At 49.1% G+C, this 23,778-nt stretch overlaps 3 protein-coding genes across 4 annotated transcripts in view; all 3 read left to right on the top strand.

Annotated features, from left to right (window-relative positions):
* Positions 1 to 19,623, top strand: part of LOC1276790 (uncharacterized) — a 37,344-nt gene extending 17,721 nt beyond the window's left edge. For both annotated transcript variants that reach the window (XM_316180.5, XM_061640887.1), the window contains exons 3-6: positions 15,151 to 15,638; positions 15,715 to 16,704; positions 16,783 to 17,257; positions 18,707 to 19,623. In XM_316180.5, coding sequence (XP_316180.5) covers positions 15,151 to 15,638; positions 15,715 to 16,704; positions 16,783 to 17,257; positions 18,707 to 19,363 — 2,610 coding nt within the window. In that variant the 3' untranslated portion in view covers positions 19,364 to 19,623. The remainder of the gene's footprint in view (positions 1 to 15,150; positions 15,639 to 15,714; positions 16,705 to 16,782; positions 17,258 to 18,706) is intronic.
* A 139-nt stretch (positions 19,624 to 19,762) lies between these two features.
* LOC1276789 (protein odr-4 homolog) lies at positions 19,763 to 21,615 on the top strand. The gene is made up of 3 exons (XM_316179.5): positions 19,763 to 19,862; positions 19,943 to 20,951; positions 21,019 to 21,615. The coding sequence occupies exons 2-3, from the start codon at positions 20,202 to 20,204 to the stop codon at positions 21,586 to 21,588; spliced, it is 1,320 nt and encodes a 439-aa protein (XP_316179.5). The 5' UTR covers positions 19,763 to 19,862; positions 19,943 to 20,201; the 3' UTR covers positions 21,589 to 21,615.
* A 272-nt stretch (positions 21,616 to 21,887) lies between these two features.
* Positions 21,888 to 23,247, top strand: LOC133391035 (uncharacterized). Its single transcript, XM_061640909.1, has 2 exons — positions 21,888 to 22,667; positions 22,735 to 23,247. The coding sequence occupies exons 1-2, from the start codon at positions 21,959 to 21,961 to the stop codon at positions 23,091 to 23,093; spliced, it is 1,068 nt and encodes a 355-aa protein (XP_061496893.1). The 5' UTR covers positions 21,888 to 21,958; the 3' UTR covers positions 23,094 to 23,247.
* Positions 23,248 to 23,778: the final 531 nt, after the last annotated feature.

Below are 23,778 nucleotides of genomic sequence, written 5' to 3'. Positions count from 1 at the left end.
ACTTTGGTTGCGTTGCGCTGTGCGCTCCGATTGCTTTTGCGCGATCGATGCCGTTTGTGAACTACTACCCCTTGTCGGAGGGGTGGGGTCGTAAAAAAAAGATGGACGAAACCCGTTTCGTAACCTACTTCCTATGCGCATTCACGAAATAGGATGATATTGTTTTGGGCCGGAAATAACGGCAGGGAAATTAAATTAAATGCTGTTCTTTCGTTACGCTCTCTGCCACACAACTGCTGCAGCAACTGCCGCACCGTTGTCCAAGCAGCCAGGAGACGCTGAAGTGTTCTTTTTATTACCGTTTAAGCGATGAAAGGTGTGCATGTTATGCGTCAAAGCACACCAATGGCCCAAAGAGCCAACTCATAAACACGGCGCAGCAATAGTAAAAGATCGCGATCATGTCATCTAGATTGACGTGAGAAGCCCTCGCTTCAAGACACCGCCCGCCGCCTGTAGGGAGAGATACCGTGTTGGGAACGATTTTCAGGTCGATTTGATTAACAAACCATCCACAAGTCACAACACACGTTGCCCCCCTCGGTCCAACCCTATAGCTTGACGCGCATAACGCGAGATGGCGCATCTAGTCCGGGCGCTTGTTTAGCATCTATGCAAGCTCCAACTTTTGCATTCGCACACCGCTTCCTACCCTTAAACGAGAGTGATTTGAATTTTTGCGAGACGTGCGTCACATCATGTTCCTTCTCCCCCCTTCCCTACTTCACTCTCTCTCTTTCTCTCTCCTGCCTGTCAGTCACAATAACAATAAGCCCTTGTTTCTTCCCTGCCCCCAAGTCTCCAAGCGGAAAACATGCGCGAGAGAAACACACGCGCACACCAGCGCTACACCCTAAAAAAAGGTGCAATATATTAGCAGCGGTTACAGGTATTGCACTCCCATGGGGACACCCCTTCCGCACCCAACCCTTGCCGGAACACACTGGCAACCCTTCCCTCCATTGCTGTGCGATCGGTTTCTATGTACAATAATCGCAAATCGGTGGGATCCGCACGAACGTCGCTCTGGTTGGCAAACGCCTCTATTCCGGAAAGTTCATTATAGTCTACCACTATCTGCTACCCCCCCTCCCCGAGCACAAATGCAAAAGTCTGGCACATCGTGCAGTACGGAGGCGAAAAACCCACATTCCAGCCGATCGGTCGGTTGGTTGGTCGGTTTGGCTTGTTGCGCGGTGTCTGCTGCCAGTCACGATCCGCTCAGGACCGGCGGCTGGCGGCTGTGTGGATCAGATTTTGACTCTCCTGCAGCACTATTCCTCACGTAATTTTGCATACTGCTCGTTGTGCTCGGTGGCGATGGGGGTGATTTTTCACGTGACGGTGTGTAGGTCTCTCGCGCGAGGAAAAGTGGTCGCATACTAATTCGATTTTCACGCGCCCGCACACACGGTGGGTCTGACGACGTGCCGGAATTTGTTGTGTGTGATCCAACGCAATCGATAAGGGAAAAGGGTACAAAAGCTGCCGTGGAGGTAAACAATGCGAAGAATGCGTAAACAGTGAGGGACGATTGAAGTTACCCGATAAAGCACCATTGGACCACCCATTGGATGAATACGCAACAAAAAAGTCTGAAGAAATGTACTCAAGTACTCCTGGTACTCCATGTAAATTCAATTTATAAAACCACCAACATTCTCATTAAGTTTGCAGACGCCAATAACCTCAAGCTCGTACTCGTAAGCGACATTTCACATTTTAATGGCCGGAAGCGCATGGTCCGCGAATGTCGTTTAATGAATGCGGATTATGGCCATTCTTGTCCAGTGCCCGCTGGAAAGACACAATTTATGGTTTGCTTTCTGCTCTGCGGCGTATGTTTTACGCATTAAGGCACGGCTCGGCGGCATCGTGTCATCGGTTTAGCAAACAGCGGGCGGCTCAAATTCACCGCCAGCCGAGAAACATTGTGTTCACTCCGATCAGTCCGATGATCACTTCCTGGGACTGGGGAAGGAAATGCTACGTGCGTAACGAAAGCCTACCACGCATGATTGATCTCTATTGGGGCGAGCATTGGGTTGGCAAAAAAGGCAAAAAACAAAAGAAACAGCATTTGCAACGGTGGCTGCACTTTCGATCCACTCCACTTTGGTACACAATTCCCCGCGTGCGCTTGGAACCGAGCGCAGCTAATGCGGTTTTTCTTTGACACTTTCTGCGACACGCTTGTTGAATTGCTTACGAACCTTGGCGCCCTCTGGCCAGGCATCATTGTGGTCTGATCGGGGGTGAAGGCAAAACAAGTGATGGAAAACCTGCGGTGGTGGCGGCGGCGGCGCGGAACTTTCGAAGAAAGTGGCTGTGAAATCGATTACGGACCACCCCCGAACCATCAGATTGTCGCTGCTGATGGATTCCGTACTCTTCCAGCACGAGCACGCGATCTCGATCGTGGTGCTAGGGGGAATGGTTTACATTTCCCTGGCCCTAAATACACACACACACGCGAACGCTGGCCTTGATAGACGGTGGTGTTCGGACTACAATGCTTGTCTATAAATATCACCTCACTGTACTGGTTGGGACTGGCCCTTCGCTCCACGAAAGTACGGTGAGGCCAGCCGCTAGCCGCTGACGATGGAGAATATCTTGAAGTAGTACGTGGAAGAAGGCGTACTGTTGGACCACACAGCGAGCGGCTGACAGAGTGAACACCGGCATAAAACGGGCGTACGGTATCGATCGATCAAATGCGAGCTGAGCTCGAGTTCTTCAAAACACGATCATATATCATATTTGCTAGCAGAGAGTGACGAGGTCGCTGGTGGAAGTTCTCCAAAGACACGCGGCAGCATTAAACGCAGCAGACGCACAGTTGTTGATAGCAAGACGATGCTACTAAAACGTAAGAACGTGGGGCCGATGGGTTCTTGTCGCTGAATGGGTTTGTCTTTTCCATTGGTGTCCATTTCCATTGCGTTCGTACAGAACCATCCACCGTCTGTCGGTCGTCAACACATGATCGTGGCAAGATCTTGTCTGGAAGACATGTGCATCTGCAGCAAAGCTCTCTTCCGTGTCCTCTACTCAAGTCCCCCAGCTTTCGTTTGAGTACCGATCGTCGGACGGATAAACATTCTATCATCATCGATGACCTCTAAATCATAGGCATAGAATGCGGTGTGGATTCCTGTCCCTACATCTCCTACAAGGGCATCCCCCGAACGAAAAGTTGTCGATAGGAACGAATAAAAACCTATTAGAGTATCATTTGATTTCAGTTTTCAGGTTTTCTGCCTCGAAGCAAAGGGGGCTCATCCCGTGTATTCTCCCCGGCCACCCTTTCGTACGCATCGAACGCATCAATTAATCTACCCCCTGAAGGCGAGGGGCCGGCCTGTTACGACTCTGCCCTCCTATGAATTATGCTGTCAGTGGGAGGAGAACGTGGATACACGACGTTGGGTTGGGAATTGTTTGGACCGGCAGCATTAAGATATCAATAAATCTGTTCCCTTCGGTAGGGCAGAATCCCGGTTTGCCGTCTACCCAGGGGGCGGGTGAGTGAGAAAATTCTTGGAGTCCTCCCCCTCGCGGACAGATGGTGGATAATGGGTTCGGGTGGCTTGCGTCGCTGCAGTTTGGTAGCAGTTTCGGAGGAGCTGGATACCAATTATTTATTCTATTCTGGTAAGGTTGTTCGTGTCCGATTAGTGGCGGTGAAGTGGCATAAGAAGTTGTTAGATTTGTTGGATTATCGTTACAAAACGTTTGAGGGTAAACATGTGGCAAACATTTCCACACATTGCAGCCAAACGGTTTTTGGTTTGAGGTTGAACTTTTTCTGATGCGAAGTGGATACATATGTAATTATGGGATGGGTTCTTCGATGTTTCAATAGTATGGATAGATCTTACGGGTCTCTGGAGTTCTTAAACTTCTTCTCCAGAACTGTAGTTCGCCCGCTGATGAAACAATAAACTACTCACCGATAACTTTGTCTGACACATTGACCAATAGGATCGAAAATTAGGTTCCGAAAAATTATCATTTGATTACGGCCATAAGCATAAATTTGCTATAAAAACTCGCATGCTAATCGGGTGCTGCTCTCGATCTCCGGGACGTTGCACAAATTGGATCCCGGTACGGGGTACCATAAAACTCTCACCGTCCCCGAGCCACAGACGTTGGCCGCAGCAGCACACAAAACCCGTTCGCTTAATATGCACTAACATTTTCCTGTGCTTCAGGCGCGGTCAGTCACGACGCTGTCCGGGCTATAACCGGAAATGTTGTCTTGCTGCTTCTTGTGATTTTTTTTGGTGTATGCTTCCTTGCACTCCAATCTCCAACCCCCAAAGCAACAAAAAACAGTCAACACAACCAGCGGGAAAGGTATCAAATTTCTTTCCAATGCAAAACAAATTTCGATGTTCTACGCGGAACATTTGCACTCCGTCTGCGAGATCTTGCCGTGGCGATAGGCGATCAAATATTAGAGTTCACGCACAGATGTGTCTGTGTCTGCGGACGGAGGGGGGGCATGTGTTGAAACATCCACACCGGGTGATATCTTCGATGTACAGATATCTTGTGCGAGAGCTGCATGATCTTGATCTCGGACAGCAGATCTGGATCAGGCCCGTTTGTGCAAACGTGAAATGGTAAACTTCAACACACGCGAGATGAAGCCAACGAGGACGACGACGACGGCGACGATCGAGCTGAGCAAACAAACTAATAGCAGCGCACAGCCTCTCGAAAGGTCCGCGCTTTAAGATGATCATCGATTTTGTGTTTGTGTGTAGAGATAAAAAGTGCGATTAAGAAGCAGCTAGGCAGAAGATCAACAAGCGCACGAGGGGGAGCAGGAAATGTTGCAAAACTAAAACATTCTACGGGTCGAAAACGGATGGCAAGATGGGATCGCAAGAAGCTGCACTGTGCGCAAGTGACAAGTGAACAAAGAATGGCGAAAAGCAAAGACCAGGGAGGAGGGAAGTTTAAATATTTAAGTTCATAAATTTATGTAACACCTACACGTGCGGCTCGCCTGTTCCCGGTGTTCCGTGCGTTCACATCCGCTCATCCGCCCGTTGCGTGGACGTGTAACGGAGCGGAGCTGCTGCAGAAGAAGAGCGCGTAAGATACGCGGCGTTTTGTTTGAAATAAATGCAGCTGTCAAATTAATTTATCAGTGACAACATAAATTCGCGTGTCGCTTTCAAAATTTGCCAACAATGAGGCGCTGTTGTGTTGGAAGCGCGATCGTGGTACCAGTGTGGCGCTTGAATGTTCGTTTCGGGGCAGTTAGATTAAGCAAACCTCTCTGCCACGGTCGTACCCGGTAAGGTCAGCTGATACAATCTAAAGGCACATACCGGCAGCCTGTCAGCACCCGGAGACAATCAATACATGCACACACACACATACAGACACACATGCGCGCGCAGACAATTTACATAAATCATTCGGCTTTCCCGGTCGATGAGCTCGCGGGAGGATTGATTGAATTCCATGTCTCATTTTTGTTACTGTTTGGTTTGGTTCGTCGCGCGGCACTGATTGGATTCGTGCTGATTTATGTTCTATGCGGTGAGCATACCCAACACGCACACACACACATACACATACACTGGACACATGGAGCACGTGATCGAGCACGAGGAATGGTGCTACGCGGAAGGCAAGTGTAATCTAGCAGCGAGGCATGATCGATGAATCGTTGACGATCGTGAGAGCGCAAGACTGGGAAAAAGACCAAAGAGCAAATGCATAAATGTTTCCCAAAAAAACTAGTGCCCTTGCGTGAAGAATGGTAGACGACACGCTGCGCATTGATTAGATTGGCGATGATGATGATCCGAAGTTCGAGGCCCCCGAACAGGTGTGCATGTATTGCCGTTAGCAAGTAATTGATCGTTGTGGTTGATAAGAATGTTGGGATGAGCTGTTGCAGCTGAGGAGCTGCTTATTATTAACCCAAAACTGTCTATAAAATCAGGAACCCAAATCTCTGTATAATAATCAACAGTTAAGGTTAGCAAAGGCTTTAGGCGTTTAGACTTTAGTTATTAACAATGCAATATTTGAAACCTAAAGGCGAACGAAAGCCCCCGTTGTTTAGAGGGGAAGAGATAATTTATCTTTCATTTTATGGAGTGACTTCTGGAGCGTGCAGAATTTATTCCCCCTTCAAGCTCGTGTGTGCGGCCCAGTAAGGCGGATCATAAAGTGGCCCCGGCGTCTAACTGTGTGTTTAGCTGGCTGAAACAAATAGACACACACACGCACAAAAAATAGCACACTCAGTCGCCAGTGGCACCAGGATCGTAAAACCGGAGCACATCAAAATTAACACCATTTTCCCATTAAAACTGATGTGTCTAGTGTGTGCGCGCGCGCACGGACCTGGCAGGCAAAAACTGTCTTTACATGCGCCCAATATCCGCTTTGTGCGGCTTTGATCTAAACGCGACTCTAATGCGGTCTGACGGCTTGGGGTGGATTTCACCGGGCCCCTTTTCGAGTGCTAGAGCAAGGGAACGTCTAGCGTCCTGTCGTTGTGATTTTCTGCAATTTTGCTCAGTCATATTTTTGCCAATGGCTAAACGTTAAACTTCGCCAACGAACGCGAGGCTGGATGTTCAGAGCAAGTTGGGTACTCGGTACAGGCGCCGTTCAACGGAAAAGAAGAGGTCGGGGACAAAGATGAGGTGAGAAGCATTTGAACAAAAAAGACGCGGGTTCGGGTTATAAAGATAACGCGCTAGAGAACATGATGTTTTAGCACATAATTCAACGGGTCTTTAGAATGCGCCCGGCGCGCTGGTGAGGATTAGCGCGCATTATGAAGTTGTCTGCGTTTGAATTCTCATGCCGTGAAGCATAAATTTACATACATTACAAGCGATTTGTTTGCAGCCTATTTACTCCCGTCCTGAACAAACCGTGTATTTATAGCTTTTCGCTCCTTGAGTGTCATCCGATATAGTATACACTAAAAACGTTTACTTATAGATTGATTAATTGACTATCATACTTTGTGTATGAATATGGGGTGGACAAAAGAATTACAATACTTTTCTGTTCTTTTCCTTTCTGGCCCCCTCCCCCCTCTGTCCGCTCTTCCGAAACGTGACAGCAACAACATTGCAAGCGTTCAAAATGTAAATTCCACCCGCGCCCCCCCCACCCCAGTGGAAGAATTTGGCCCTGGTCCGGCTAATGAATCTCCCGCCGGCTTTCTTATCGCCGCCCCTGTCATGTTGCAGTCATGTTCAAGGCTAATTATAAGCGAGCACACGACCAGCGTCTAGAGATGGTGTGCACCTTCCTGCCGGCGCGGCGACGGTTTTTAACAACGTCCGAGCAGATTGGGACGAAAACACCAATCTTAGCGTTGAGTGTGTCCCAACCGTTTTCCACCGGTTCCCTCTTTCTAATAATTCAGCTTGTTTGGACCGGTTAGAAAATTGGTTCCCCTTCACCACACACGCACTGGCGCCGCAGGTTTTCATTCTAAAAGAACACATAAATTTTATTCTCCTCATCCCTTTTTCTCCCGCCACACACGTCTTTCATCGAAAACGTTTTTCACTTTCACGCCAAGGGGGTCCAATTTTGCACCTTACTTTTGGCGGACCGTGTGCGTGGTCCGTGACCTAGGGTTTTGCGTGATCGTTCAAGCCGTTTGTAGCGCGCCTCCCTAATGCGCGCTAATTCGTGATCTTGATCTACTACACACATTAGCAGGGCGATAGGATGCAAAAGGGCGCACACGCGTTGTTTATTTGTCGGCGTGAACTGACCTTCGGTGACATTTCGAAGCGTGTCATAACAAATTTGCTGCCCTTTAACGTATCATCGATTTGTGTTTTTTGGGGGGAATTATTGGGACCAACTTGACCGAGCGCTCTGGCGCGAGTTTGGGTTTGAAAAATGTCCTCCACTCACTTTCAGGCGGGAGTTATGCGCGATCTCTAACAACTTTTAATATCGTTTTGTAACTCAGGGAGTGTTTCTCTTTTCGCTTCCTTCCCCAAAAAAACACAAGCCATTTTTCATCCCGTGTAGCACCGTTTGTGTGTGTTAATGGTGACGCGGTAACGAAATGGAAAGTAATGATCCTCCTCTTGCTCTTTGCTAGACCTGCCCGAATGGCGGTCGAACGAAGCCAACGAGTCGTTGTCGCTTTTGTTTGAGAAATTCAGTAAGTGATCGCGAATCGCGAAACGGGGACAATGCAAACTCCCCTTTAGGGAGGGGAAGGCAGACAGACGTCTGGGAGACATTGGTTGGTAATAGACAAAAATGAAATGACCGGGAGAAAGTGGCAGAAGATGGCAAAAACAAAACACAAAACTCCAATACCGGACCAGAAAACATGTACCTGATTGGTGTAGCGATGAAAGTGATAGAGCAACGGGAGCAACTTCAAACTGGATGATGCTGTTAATAGAACAATACTTTCCAAAAGACGGTGATCAATCGGACCTCACTTTTCATGTTCAAATTAATCCCTTTATCTTATAAATTGGAAGAGCAATTCATTTTCCCCTTTTAATGCTTAAAGCCACACAACCTCAGCTATTAGACACTGTCTTAGACAAAGCGGCGCTTCCGAAGGGCGCAACTTCACCGGCAGTAGCTCTTTCGCACCACGATGAATGAACGTAAAGAAACCTGCTTTTCCAGGGCCTAAACTTGTAAGGGCCAGTAACTACTGATGACTCCCGCTTGTGTCGGTGAAACAGAGAAGTTTGGTTGCATCCAGCTCTCCCAGGCGCTCACTGTGTCACTGTAATACACGACCGAACCGGTATACCGGCGCACAAATCCGGTTGCTGGTTGTTCCAACGATTGTGCACTATGCCCACCCAACCCCCGGAGACCAGCTGGAGCCCCTGATTTATTCGTGCGGGTCGTATAAATCATTCACGGCGCTGTCACGCTCACGTTCCCGCTCGGGTATGGAAGTCTCGCGCAAAAGGGCACCGTGATGTCTCGTGCGCTCTTTGTACACTATTGGTGGTTTATAAGAAGGCTTTTTACAAGCAATAGTTGCTTGGGACACGGACCACAATTTGCAACAGTTTAATGCGAACTTGGTGTGGTTTTGAGTATCTGTTTTTGTAATTTCTTGAGGATGTACTTTGACACGTCATCCATCCCAAAGTGAGTGCAAAATGAACACACTTCAGGCTTCATGTTGGCGGCGTGTTGCTAGCAACTTGTTTCCCTCCATGCTGGTGATGAATAATGCGTACACGACCCCCCCCTTTCTACCGCCCATTCCATTTCGGAAGTGCTCGGGCAAATGCCTTCTATCCTCCAACGCCCGAGCTGGCTAGGCTTTGCGGAGAGCACACTCTACTGGAGAGCTTGCGGTACCCAAACCCGCACCCTATGTAGATCGCGTCACATCAAGCATTTGTTCAACAATACGTGTACGACCGGTTAAACTATTCCGCCAACAGGCGTAATGGATTCACGCGTCAACATTCGCCCCCGGATCGAACCGATCCTTGGAGCGAACGCGTTTCGGGGGAACTCCAACACCGCCAGCACCTCGTTCAAATTCCCAATGGTGCTCGGGCCATATGGCTTGCGAGACCATGCGCGTTGGCTTGCACATAGGGAGAGGATCGCCCTGAACACACACACACGCACACACGCCTAGCGCCAAATCGCGTTCGGATGATTGTCAAACGAAGATTTATAATCACCGTTCTTGGTAGGGGAGGGGGGGGGGGTCATGTTGACGAAGTTCCCGACACTCCCGCCAGCCCGATTGTGGGCGAACAGAGTCTCTTTCGGTGTCTCATGCGTAACCGTATGGTTTTGTGGTTTTATTTTTTTCTCCTTCACGAAACTCACCCCCAAGCAAACATACGCACACCCCCAAAAAATCGCCTTCCACCCCCCCCCCCCCACCCAACAAAAGTAAAAAAACAAACACAAACTGCGCGCTCAGCGGAACGACAGAGATGAATAAATAAAGCCACACTACATCCGACAGGGGGGTTGGAAAGGATTGGCAAACCCCCTATGGCTGCAAGGGCGGAAGGGCATCCCGAGTTGGGCCGGGAGGGTGGGAAGTTTTTATGAATGAATTGTGCTTCTTCGAGAGATCGTGTCTTCTTCCTGCTCTTTTTCTCCGTCTCTCTCTCTCTCGCTCGAAGATGAAGATCGAGTGTCAATGTGTTTGTTAAGTTGTCAGCTGCGATATCTGAGTGGGTTTTGGCTGTGTTGGGCAGCCGTCGCATTTCGTTTACGCAGCAGCATCCCGAGCATACACAAACACAAAGTGCGCACGCCGCGGGATAGGTATAATTTACGGTGTTAATTTCGGCACATTTTACAAACTGCCGCTGCATTATTATTTGTACTGCAGCGGTGATCGCAAATGAGACATGATCACGGTGGTGGTGGTTGCGCTTGCCGCTGGCAGGGAAATAATTTGCATTGGCCGAGTGCAGAAGCTTGCAGTTAATTGAATACCGGTTGGCCACACACACACACACGTATCAGCGTGTAGACTCCGGTTTCCGGTGGAAAAATGTTTACTATACCCTCGCAGGGGAGGGATACGAAGAAATTGGAACCGTCGAAATTAATCAAACAGCACCGCAGGGAGTCCACCCCGGGGAGAGGTTTGCCAATCCAACCGCCCTGGACTGGGGACAATGGGTGATGTAAACCGATGGATGTCCAGGTCGATGCTTACCTAAAAGGTTGCCATCCCTCCCAGTGCTGGTGGGGCCTTGCGTGGGATGCTCCGCGTTCGTCGCTTACCGGTCGAGATCTGGTGAATTCGTTTCGAGAAGTAGTTGTTACCTTTTGGTCTGATTTCTTTGCACAAGAAGCCACTCCGAAACGTTTCAACGATCTTGAATCATCAAACACACACTCGTACACTCAGAATTGGCCATTAATGGAAGGGTGTGAAATCCGAAACCCGGGTGAACCCCACGAATTAGGCCGGCCGGTCGGTATTGTGGCTGGAAGCCGTACTAATTTATGGAGTGTGCGAAAATGGTCGGTGAGTTTGATACAGCGAGATGACTAGTTTTCTTATCAGCTAATACCGGGCCCCAGACATGGGTCATAAATTTGAAAGGGGAGGTTTCAGCTTAAAGTGGACTAATGTTTTTTGTGAAGAAGTTTGGGACGATATTCATATTGCCGCGTTGTTCTTTGTGGAGGAAGACGCAATCGCAGAAATTAATCTTCACAACAGACTTCAGAGTTTAAGATATGGATTCATTTACATAAACGGAGATCAGACACGGGGCTTTGGTATGCTGTGGTGTCGAGATCGTGCTTAATCTTTGAATGTGAATGATAAAATGACCATTTCGTTACCTCTTTACCCATGGTCGTGACAATTATCAGCACTTTAGTTTAGTAAAGCCGGAATGGAAGACTACATAAATGACTTCTTCAGAAGTTTCCACATGTCATCCGACAAACAAGCACTAATTTACATTCAAAATTGCTTATAATAGTATCCCTTGGCACAGCTAGCAGGAATCTAGGTGCAAATCGCCGACTTCCAAGTCGCCGTTATGCAACTCGCCGGGCCTTAATCAGGATGACATTTCAATAGTTACTGTGTAAGATAAATGATGCCGTGTCGCACACTACACAACACATCCGATAATGATAGTGGGAAATGACACAAAATGACATAGTTCACGCCACAGTGTTCCTGCTTCCCCACCTGCTGGGTAAAAGCGAAAGATCACGCCGCGTTGGAATTCGCGGAATCATTTATTGTGATAATTATGATAATTATCGCCTGGCAATGACATTACCGGGCCAACGAGTCATAACAAGCTCGGGCAAATCGTTACTTCTCGAGAAAGATCGCCTCCCTAGCCCAATCGTGGCAGCCCCGCTAGCGGATGACCTTTGGGGCGTAGAACAGTTGCATTTGGTTACATTTTAATTGAAAAAAATATGATCCTTCACGTTTGTAACACACCCTCGCCGTACACTCGCAACGATTGTAAATGGGTGCCGCCGATGCAATGTTGTGAGTAGTTTTTATTTGCAACAAACTGCAACGTAGAGTGATCGCGATCTCGTGAAGCTTGTTGCCTGCGAGGCGTGTGACACCTGCTGAGAGCTGCCGCACCATTACGCTCGTTTAAACGCAATCGCCTGGAACTGGTCGGACCGGGTAACGATGAAAAGGACTAATTTACGATCTAATACCTGTGGTCCAATGCGCGAGCTTTACGCATCGTACGTTAGCGGAGTGCTTCGTCGGATGAGCAGGTCGATCGATGGGTGAGGGTCTGGCTCTGGCAGAGACTGTGCCAATGGTTTAGGCTTTGGTGGGTTGGTGATTGATTTTGGATGACTCGCCTAACTAATGTCTTATCGCAAGCGAAACGATTCAACAAAAAGGGAATGGCTTGTGAGAGAGCTTCATTAACGTTTCCACTCAGGAAGGTTGCTGGTAATTTATCGATACTTAGAGGATTTAATTTATTACGCAGAGATGATTGGGACACTTATTGGGTAGTATCCATTGGTGAACGACTACTATAAGATAGATGCAAGTACCACTAGGAGTATAAATGTGGAGAACTAGATGCGTTCATTTTCAAACCCGATCTTCTCTGATGCTCATCTCTGGGCTTCCCTCCAAAACTGGTGCCTTCTGCATCTGACAGCAAGTTTCTCTCTTCGATGCGGGCACGAAGGCATGCAGCACACGAAATGCAAAACCCCGTATAACGTAACCTAGAAATTGAGCCGCTCATAAATTATAGTTCCGTTCCCTATTTTGGCACGTTTGGCGTCCTGACGGTGCGACGAGTCCGGTCGCGTTGGCACACAACGCCAGGGCGTTTATGCAAATCCTGCAACCCACTTGCGCTGTGCTCAGAGCGTTGCTTGAACAGTGTTCTCCTTTTTTCCCCCCTTGTACAGTATCACGCCGTTTTGGGGTCGATTCTCCACTATCAATGAAGTTCTTCTACACCACGAGCATGTGGGTTTGAAGGTTTTTGAATGGAGCAGATGATGAATGGATGATTGTTTTCGGATGGACAGCTGTATTGGGGGAGCATAAATTGTGTTACTCACTGTATGGAGATGAAGTGGGGTTGTTAACGTGTCGATTTATCAGGTTTAGAAATATAGCACGTGATCTGCTTTCTTGTGAAATTGGTTGCTTATGGCACATGATTCAATTGATCCACGATTAAGCCGTTAACTGTCCACCGCAATAAGCATCAGTTAACAAACCTCTAATCCTAGAAGCTTATTGCGTTTTAACGATCGCGTATTTCCACCCGGAAAGTATATCAATTGCCGAGCTTCACGAACCAAAGCTAAGACGACTTTATGGACCAGAGCCCCCTGTGTTTGCTGTCGATGACGTACGGTGGTTTGGTCGGTGTGTTGTTTGCGTTACTTTCCATCTTTTCCGTGGTCCAAATAGAAGGACCACACCCACCCACGAAATCAGACGCTCTGCAGCTTCCCAAACACACCTGCTTATGTACGGTATATGCATACAGATACACACACACACGCACATACCACAACCATTACTACAATCGCCCCAACGATCGACCCACACTCTGTCCGCCAACGTGGACTTGGTGGACGCTTAGCCGCGGCTTGGTGACTTCAACTCCGCGCAAGCAACTCTTGGAACTCGGAATACCGATGATCAGCGGGTATTGAGCAATTTGATCGTATTGAGCCAGTGTCTCCGGCTCTTATCGTTGCTCCGAATGTGACTTAATTGTAGTTTTATAGGTACGGGAACTGTCTTCATCACCTCGTTTACACCGCCGTTTAATGTGGAGCTCGCAGCTGGAACTGGAAGTAGACCAGATTGCTTCGGCGATTCTTGAACTTAATCCTAATGAGTGTCTTCCCGCTTAAGAGTGGTTTTCATGTTTGTAGTGTCTTGAGAGAGAGAGGTTTTTTCTTCTATTCTGGGACAACGGTAGCATGTAAATATACACACACACACACACACACACACACACACACACACACACACGCAGGCACACACTCTGCGGGGTGAGATAAGCCACCTTTTGCTGCCCCAGGTACAACCATTCACAGAGGTGCAGCTTTAAAGGGAACACGTTTTTATGCAAGATGACACTCACCTGAGGCACCAACCAGCAACGAACGATGCCGTGGTGAACGACGATGCACCCACGAGCAGTTAAAAACGGTGTGCAGTAAAATGGACGGCATGATAAAGCAACCGCAACCCTGGCGAATGCCGCGAACGAAACGTTTAATGTTCGATAAACATTGAAAATTTATGCTTCCCCTCTGCATGTGTGCCGGTGGGTTCTCTTTCGGTGGGTGCTGGTGGTGGGGAACGATTTTGCAGACACACCAGAGATTACAGTACGATTTTGTAACACCGGCAAACGAAACGCACAGTTCGTGTCTCTCTGTTCGTTTGTTTCCTTTTTGCTTGCGACCGAATACGCGCATGCCGGCACCCATTCAAACCTGGGCTGGATGATGTTCGGTAATGAGGGCCCGGCAGCTCTCTGAAGCGGGGAAGAAGTAGGCGTGTGTGCAGGGTACTATCTCCATTCATGAATCTTACTTAGCCTCGTGCTTTGGCTTATTGAATGGGAATGGGAAGAGGACGAAAGGACCGAAAGCCTCCACCCATTCACAGAAGAAGTGGACGGTAAAAGACGGACAAACGCGCATTGCATTTGCGGTGCGACAAGTTGAAGGTGTGTAGTAGTAAGGTGGACTCTTCTGATCATGCGCGCACGCGCTGCTGCTGCTCTGGACCTGGAGTTTTGTCAACGACGACGACGACGACGACGACGGAGGGCGTGCCGCAGTGAATATAATCCGTGAGTCTGTCTGAGGGTCGACTATCTCCGACCGCCAATCGTCGTTGGGAATCGGGTGGACTTTTTTTGGAGTGAGGAGGGGGTTGTTTTGGGGGAAACATTTCTTGGAAATTACGGCACGGAAAAAAGGGTCGAGTGGTCGGTAATTGTCGTTTTGTTGGAAGGATTTCCTACACAATCAACAAAGAGTTTCGGGGCTTCTTTCTTGTTCCTTCCTTTTGCACTGCAGCACTTCAATCAACCTTTACATTGTTAAAGCTGTATAAAAAAATTACTCTAACAAATTTCCATTCCCCTTTCTGCTTCGCTCTCACAGTCTTACAGTATTCCTCAGCAACAGACTACGCCGGTGTTCGGTAGTGGCAGCTTGCTGATACGACCCCTAGCCACGCCGTCCGATCGTGGTACGATCGATGGCAAACATTTCACACCCCGGAAGCTGCAGTCGCAACCACGCTCGCAACTGTTTATCCCCGAACAGTCGGCCGTACCGGCGACCGGCGAGACCGGATTCGGAGCGCCCGGAACGTCGATCGAGCTGGACGGAATCGATCGCAGCTACCGGAAGGTGAAGAAGATCGTTAAACACCGCCGGCGGTATCCGGCGGCGCCGCGACGAATCAAGCCCGGATCGGCCGGCTGGCCGCACCGGAAGCGTCGGCTGAATCCGCACCTCTTCACGCCGTTCACGAAATGGGGACCGTGCGACTACTACTGCCACCAGAAGCGGGAGCGGTACTGCATCGCCAAGCGCAAGTGTGGCAATCACATCCAGACGGAGGAACGGATATGTCCCAAGAACATGTAAGCAGTGTGGCCCTTGTTTCCAGATACACCTTTCTTATGCTCATGTTTGTTTATTTGTTTGTTTACTCATCAGTTGCGTCCCGCTGCACATTCCACCGATTCCGACCGTCCACATCGAGGACACCAAAGAGGAGCATCATTCGGCTCTGCCGCTGAACCAGTTTACGATCGTCAACTTTGACGGGCACGTGCAGAAGCAGCTCCAGCAGCATGGTAAGAAGAAGAAGAAGAAGATCATCATCCAGGAGGACGACGAGCTGGATGATTCCGACAGCGATACCGACTACGTCATACTGAAAAGTCCGTCCAAGTATCCGTCGTTTCACCGCAAGGAGGAGCTACTGTCGCAGATGATCAAGGGCAAACCGTTGCTGATCAATCTGGACGATTTCGACGATAAGCGCATTCTATCGCCGAGCCTGGCGCTGGCCCCACACTACGACAATGGGTACGAGACGGCTTCCCATAAGTTTGTGAAATATCCTCGCCACCGTCAGCAGCAGCAGCAGCAGTATCATCTGCCGCGAAGGCAACCGTCCAAGTTGAGCGATTACTTTGAGGATTACTACGACCATCTGTATCGAGATGGAACGGGATTCTCGAACCGCAAAGGGGAGGAGTACCCCGAAACGGACGACCAGGAAGATTGGCGTCCGATTGTCCCACTGTCGAACAGCAGCAAACACGTTGGATTTCAGACGATGATGCACAGGCACGAAGGAGATACCTTTCCACACACGACGGAGAAGCTGGTAAATGATTCCAACAGTACGCAGCGCTATCAACAACAGCTGCTGGAGTCCTTCTCCACCGCGACTACGGGCGTGGAGGAGGCTCGAACGGCTAAGCGTGAAGTGGATGACGATTCAACCGATACGAGCAGTTCGTCCAGTGAGCAGGATGAGGAGCAGGCCGGGAGGATGCTAAAGTCCGGCCCGGCATTGACACAGCGGCGAGCACGCGAGAAAGCCGTCTTCGAGATGCCGCGGAAGGTGGAGAACCCCTACACAAAGTGGAGCAAGTGGACCAAGTGTACGGCCAAGTGTACAACGCGAAGATTAAAGTAAGTCCGAGAGACTATTGATGATGCTGGTGGTGACAGAGATATGAATGCAATCTTTCTCCTCTTGTTTTTTTGCAGACGCTGCCGCATCCCGTCCTTCTGTGGGAACGATGTCATACGAGAGATTGCCTACTGCTACACCGAGGGCAGCTTCTGCGAGGAGTGGATCGGCAATCAGCTGTACCAGAACAGCCGCAACATCATACTGCCCCCACCGGCGGCACCACCTTCGACCACGACCACCACCACCACAACGACGACCACAACCACGACGACAACGCCTCGGCCCAGCCGACCGCGAAGGCCACATCCGAATGGGTTGAGCCGAAGCGATACGGTCTCGGTGCCATCCACCCTGTCGGCCCAGATATTCTCCAACCGGCGGGGTCTGCTGCAGCCCGAGTACCTGCCCCAGCCGCTGACCTGCGGTTTGCCGATGGTGCGTGACAAGCCAAAGAAGAACTATCTCTACAACATGCTGCGTATAATCGGTGGAAAAACGAGCCGCCGGGGACAGTGGCCCTGGCAGGTGGCCATACTTAATCGGTTTAAGGTAGGGAAGGAGGGGAGGGAGCATACAGTATCGGACAGAAAGATAGGGCATTGGGTTTTTAACGCACCGTGCACCCGTTGGGCCAAGTTTATGTGTGGTTTGTATGTGTTTGTGTTTTTGTGTGTGTGTATGTGTGTGTATGTGTGTGTGTGTATGTGTGTGTGCATGTGTGTGTGTGTGTGGATGTATGTTTGAATGTGTATTGATGTGTGTGTTTGTTTCACAAGTAGGTCGTTTCGGATAGATTTGTAAGTAGCTTTTTTGTGTTTTGGGTTAGGTTTTTGGTGTGATAAGCAGGACCACCGCCCTCGCGATCAGTGTGTTTTCGATATATTAACAATGTTACGGTCTTCTTTCGCCGTGGTCTTCTGAGGACGTCCGGTTGACTTGCGCGTTTCGGTTGTCCAAGCGCGTTTCAGTTGTCTAAGCACGTTTCGGTTGTCCGAAGCGCGTTTGCCACAAAAGTGCGCGATCGTTCCATTACGAACTCGATCCTTTTGCGCTTAATGCCAGCAGCAGCCATTCGCTTTTACATATGGCGCTGATAATCGGTACAACGTTTACCTCGACCCATTGTTACTAACATTGCTTGCTTGGACCGTCAAGAACGCGCTGGTTAAAAACTTGGACACGGCTGATCCCGTGCTCTGCCTGCGTTCTACTTCTATACGCGATGAATTACATCGTTGTCGAGCAGCGAAAACATCGCATGGATAAAAACTATCAACGACTACGCGAGTAAGCGTCTTCCCTTCAAAATCGAGACCAGAATACTGCCGCGCTCATGAAACAAAACGCCCATTGAAAAGAACAACTGCGCGCCAGCTCAATGCACGCACAAAGTTTACCATTCGCACACAACGTGCAACGCAGAGATGCACGAAGGCCTTTCAATGGCGTGCACTGGAGAAACACCTGTGAGAGAATGCCGAGTTCATTGCTATTGTGCGTGTGTCCATTTCGCACCGGTGTCGCATTCACATTCATGAAACAGCACACCTGCGTTTTCGTTCGAGGAACAAGGGCTGCTGTCGATGCAAACTTTAGTTTTTATCCAAGTGTAAACGCACAATGTTTCACATGATAACACACATAATAAGAATAATTTCAACGCAATATGACATCATGGCAAGCTATGTTTTTCAGACACAAACACGCGCACTTGCAAATACACATTAAAAAGCACACTCACTTTCTACTACTACACACACACACACATGCACACACACACACACACACACACACACATACACACACAAACACACACATACACACACTCACACACATACACACACATACACACATACACACACACAAACACGAGTAACGTGGCAAAACAAGTGCACGGTGCATTGAAAAAAAGGGTCCTATCTTAATGTCCGATACTGTAGGTGATTGGTATCCTTTTCACTGATGGATCTTTTCTTTCCACTTCCCCCGTTTTTTCAGGAGGCTTTCTGCGGCGGAACGTTGGTCTCTTCGCGCTGGATTCTAACGGCTGCGCATTGCGTGCGCAAACGGCTGTTCGTGCGGCTCGGTGAGCACAATCTGCAGCAATCGGACGGCACGGAGATTGAGTTCCGCGTCGAGCTGAGCATTAAGCATCCACGGTACGATAAGAAAACGGTCGACAACGATGTGGCACTGCTGAAGCTGCCGCGGGAAGTGGAACGGTCCAACTTTATCGGTTACTCCTGTCTGCCGGAGCGATATCAGGCCCTGCCGACCGGGCACACCTGCACCATCATTGGGTGGGGCAAGAAGCGCCATAACGACGACGCCGGGACGGACATACTGCACGAGGCGGAGGTACCGATCGTACCGAACGAACGGTGCCGGGCGGTGTATCACGACTATACGATCACGAAGAATATGTTCTGTGCCGGGCACAAGCGGGGCCGAATCGATACGTGCGCGGGTGATTCCGGGGGGCCGTTGCTGTGCCGCGATGCGACCAAGCTGAACAGCCCGTGGACGATCTATGGTATTACGAGCTTCGGGGATGGGTGTGGGAAGCAGAACAAGTTCGGTATCTACACCAAGGTGCCGAACTACGTCGATTGGATCTGGTCCGTAATTAACTGCGACGGCAACTGTCGAACGTGAGATCTGTGGCCCGGAATGCGAAACGAAAGAAAATCGAAGGAAAATGATTCTCTGACGAATTAATTTATTAGCACCGAGGTGGCATCAAAAGAAGTAGGAAAGGGACGACGGCATCGGATTGTCGAATGACCGCATACACACGACGAACAATGATCTTTGATAATTATTTATTTGCGAATAAGCCAGATTACTGTGTATAGTTTATTTACTGTTTAAATGGAAAAAAGAAATAAAGTGATAATTACAGGTTTACAACGTGATTGGTGTTTTGTCTTCTTGCCGTCTTGTTAGTGGGAAATGAAAAAGAAATTAACTGAGCTTTTGAAATAACGGCGTTTCATTGCAAATTTGAATCGCACGATTGAAAAATCTCTCCACCTCGTTGCCGATGCTAGCGCCACATGGCATTGCAGTGGCCAAACTGGGAACTGCACAGAATCGCTGTCAGAGAAATGTCAAATTGTTCGCAGAAGTTTGTTTACAAATGCAGCGAAAGTCGGTAAGAATTTTGCAAATTCTTTATGCAAAGAGTGCCACCTTTTAGCGTTGTTCTTAAAACACGTTTTGCTTTCTTTAAAGGTTTTCTAAGCTCAAAGCATACACACGAACATGCTAACGTGAACACAGCGCACATGTATGCAGTAGAAAGTCGCCATCCACGACACGTCACCGAAACACGACACGTCATTTGCCGGGGAATACAAACTGCAATTCGTGAAAAAGAGCAAAACTTGCAGCAGATGTTAGGTTTAAAACAGCTTTCGAAACATCTATAGATCATTGCATCTTGCTCGTTTGGACAAAATTACTGTGCGCAAAGCGGCATCCAGGCTCCAGCATGGGTCGTTCGGTGTTGTGCGAATCGTTCGTGGAGGATTATCTGCGTCAGCTCAGCCGCAAGGCCGGAGTCTGCATGGGACTGCTGGTCGGGCAACCGTCGGCCGGCGGAAAGGATTACATTGTCCACGCGAGCCGCATCACGGACGAAGAAACAGCGGACGATTCGCAAAAGCTAAACGCAACGGTGGCTGCGCAGCACGCTTTGGATGCGACCCGAATGCTGCCGGGCGGCATGTACGTGATGGGCATCTTTGTGATCCACCCGAAGAATGTGTTCCAAGAGCCGACCCTGCTGTCTTCGATCAAGTTCATCCTGATGAGCATGAAGGCAACGTTCGATGCGAACCCGCTGCTGATGGGCACGTGCGAGGAGCTGGAGAAGGGCGAGAAGCTGGTGCTGCACTATTCGTCCGGCAGCAAAGCGCACGTGTGCAAAACCGTTTCCCTGGCGGCGGAAAATCCGACCGTCCTGCCGTGTGACTGGAAGTTTGTCGAGCGCCTAACGACCTGGCACAAGCTGAACGTGTACTTCGAGACGGACGAGGTGTACCCGTTGAAGCAACAGGCCGACCAGGAACAGTACGACACGGAGGCAAACTTGACGGAATGTGCCAAAAAGCTGAAAGGGCAGCTGATGGATGCGAAAATTCTGTTCGATGGAGCGCCGAAGCTGGGCGCCGACACCGTCGAGGGTGTGCTGACGATGAAAAATCAAGATAAATTCCTGGCAAACGTCTATCTGCCGACGGTAGGTTGTAGCGCGTGGTACAGCAATCGTTCAGGTAGAATAATATGTTTCCCCATTTTCATTGCAGTCTGCCGAACTTACCGCGAGCGAGGCGAAAATAGAACAGTTCGAGGGTACGCTGAAATTCGACGGCATCGTCAGCTCACAGATTTACATCCACTCGCGATGCACGTTCGCCGAAGCGGAACGCTTCATCGTCACCGACATCGTACGGTCGCTGATGTCGCGCATTCAAATCCACTGTGATTCGCTGGTGCAGACGGAGGACACGCCGCAGGACAAGATTACGCTGAACGAGCTGCCTCGCCGCGTGTACTTCCCGGTGCGCCAGGGCCCGGGCGTTTTTCCGGTAGAGTTCAGCGACTATCTGTTCCCGGAGGAAAGTGTCGAAACGCCGCTGGTGCGGATAAAGGAAATACTGGATGTAGGTGTTACCGCGAGGGATCTCAAGTGTAATGTCGAGCTAGTGCCTGCCGTGAAAGAGGACGAACAACGCCCGGCCGGGGAGGAGGAGGTGTGGCGTAAAACCAGCACGGAAGATGATTTTGAAGGTAAGCTTAATCTGCCGGTCGTCGGAGGGCTGGTAGCGGTTATCGTTTTGCTGATCGCTTTGCTGGTGTACTATTTTATGAAGTAAAATTAAAGCATTTATCTTTTTCATTGAGCCACCTCGTTTCTAAATTGTTCAATGAAAGAAGAAATTCACGGGATTTAATATAAAATTAGGTAAAATTACATGTATAATTGACACGTCAATGGAGGATGTCAAATAGTCTAATCTAATCGGTGGGAGAGGGGGAAATAAAGAGCCTTCTCGGAGAAACGTCATCGCAGTATCCCGCGACGGACACTAAAATTGGCGGCCTTTGACTTTGCGTTACCATGGCAACGAAGGGGAAAAGGCCAAATTTGTCAAATCATGCCATGTATCGGGTTAGTGAGTTTTTCGTCCTCAGCAGCACCTCATCGAATCGTAATTTGGCGTGCAAAAAGTATCAAAAACGCAAATGGAATATATCACAATTGATAACGATTCCATCCCGGAATCGGATTTACTGAAGCTGCACTTCGTGCTAAAGCTCTGGATCGCGGTAAACACCGAGCTGGTGGATTATCTGTGCTGGAATCACGATCAAACCCGGCTCATCGTCAACGTGCCCGCAATGGTGGAACAATGGCGGACGGGCGATACCACCATTTTCCTGCTCAATCGTGTTGAGGACTTTTTGCTGATGTTGAAAATTAATGGCTTCCAGCAGTGCGCCACCGAGTCGCTGGAAGAGACGGAGCGGGCCAAACTAGGGACAGACTGCCGGGTCTTTTGCCATCATCAGTTCCTGGGCAGCAACTGTGACTTCTTCAACCAGTGGCTTTGCTGGCACGAGGAGCGCGAGAATGATTTTGAGCAGAAGGTTTGCTGCACGCTGCCGAAAGATTTTGAGTGGCCAGTGGGCGAAGAACTGGAAGAGTTCCACAACAGTTGGCTAGAAATCATATTCGAGAAGATGAAGATCGAGATGCACCTGCGCAATAGCATTTGCCAGCAGGAAAATGTGACCGTCGATATACCGCCAGAGTATGTGGACCAGGTAACGATGCCGGCACCGCACTACGGTGACGATATTGCTGGTAACTATGGCCCGGTGACTAGGGAAGAGTTGCAGAAGTTCTTTGGCAGCAGGCTGCCTATCTATTACGATCCCACCACGAAACAAGGTAAGTGATTTGTTGCTTTTAAATGAGTTGCATAAATTTAATTCTTTTTTTTTGTTTTCTAAACAAGAAAATGCAACTGATGAGTCGATTATAGAGAAAGACGAAAATAAACCAACGTCGGAGGATAGCAAATGTTACGTGTTAGCAGATGCTGAGTGCCAGGAGCACGCCAACCAATTTGCCGATATGCGGGAACTGTACGAGAGCATCGATTTCTGGGCGGATAATGACGGCACGGTGATCGAGTACCATGAGATACAGGACATTCCGGACGGTTCCGAAACACTGGGGTTGGATATTAAGCATGAGGAGGAAGCTGATAAAGATCTAGCCACGGGTGATGAGACGATGCAAATGTCGCACAATATGTCCCAGTATCTTACGGACAGCATGAAGTGTCTGCTTCCGCCGATAGATAGCGATTGAGCATTTAATTTTAATTGAAACGTCAGTTGAATAAGGATTCGTTCGATTATTTAAATTTGTTACCAGAATACTAAATATTTCTGTAAATGTAAATTAATTAACTGCTTACAGGTCACTGCCCCACCCACTCTGCTTGTGATCGCATTTCAACTTATAAATAGAATCAATTCATTGAACTTGACCTTAGATGCATATCTGATTAGTAACCATAACGATGTCGCATAGCAGCTCCACGCTCGTGCAGTATCATATGTCGTTCCCCCTGGTGTGTGCCCTTGGTGTGTGCCCCCGCAATGGCCACGCTAACAAGGCTGATTATGATGAACGCGGAAAACCTTCACACATCAGGGTGCAATTTTAGTGTTTCGCAAATGGCGAAGGAAATCGTTAGAGAAGACATTGCCGGCCTACTAAGATTGCCGGCGAAGAAGTTCAATTGGATTTAGATTACAGTGTGCGGCGGGCGCGCGCGCGTATTCGAACGATCGAGACGCATCGAGCGAGGTCTTCTAGCGCCGGGCATATCACCACCGACATGGCACGTTATATCGGTACGCTAATACGCGATGTGATTCAAGCCACGTAGCGCCAAGGAAGCGCAGACGGCAATGTTCGGCCAACATTTGTTTACATTTTCCCTTCCCGCGATACCGCACGGTCCGCGCGACAGAGAGGACATTAACCG

This window comes from Anopheles gambiae, chromosome 2, assembly GCF_943734735.2.
Source record: "Anopheles gambiae chromosome 2, idAnoGambNW_F1_1, whole genome shotgun sequence".
Taxonomy (NCBI): Eukaryota; Metazoa; Arthropoda; class Insecta; order Diptera; family Culicidae; genus Anopheles; species Anopheles gambiae.
This window is presented reverse-complemented; position numbering and strand designations above follow the sequence as displayed.

What these genes read in the sequence shown, in the direction of transcription:
- LOC1276789 (XM_316179.5), top strand. Translation starts at nt 20,202, where the DNA reads ATGGGTCGTTCGGTGTTGTGCGAATCGTTCGTGGAGGATTATCTGCGT. An exon ending in CAAACGTCTATCTGCCGACG is followed by an intron (nt 20,952 to 21,018) that starts GTAGGTTGTAGC and finishes TTTTCATTGCAG; the next exon opens with TCTGCCGAACTTACCGCGAG.
- LOC133391035 (XM_061640909.1), top strand. Translation starts at nt 21,959, where the DNA reads ATGGAATATATCACAATTGATAACGATTCCATCCCGGAATCGGATTTA. An exon ending in CGATCCCACCACGAAACAAG is followed by an intron (nt 22,668 to 22,734) that starts GTAAGTGATTTG and finishes TTTCTAAACAAG; the next exon opens with AAAATGCAACTGATGAGTCG.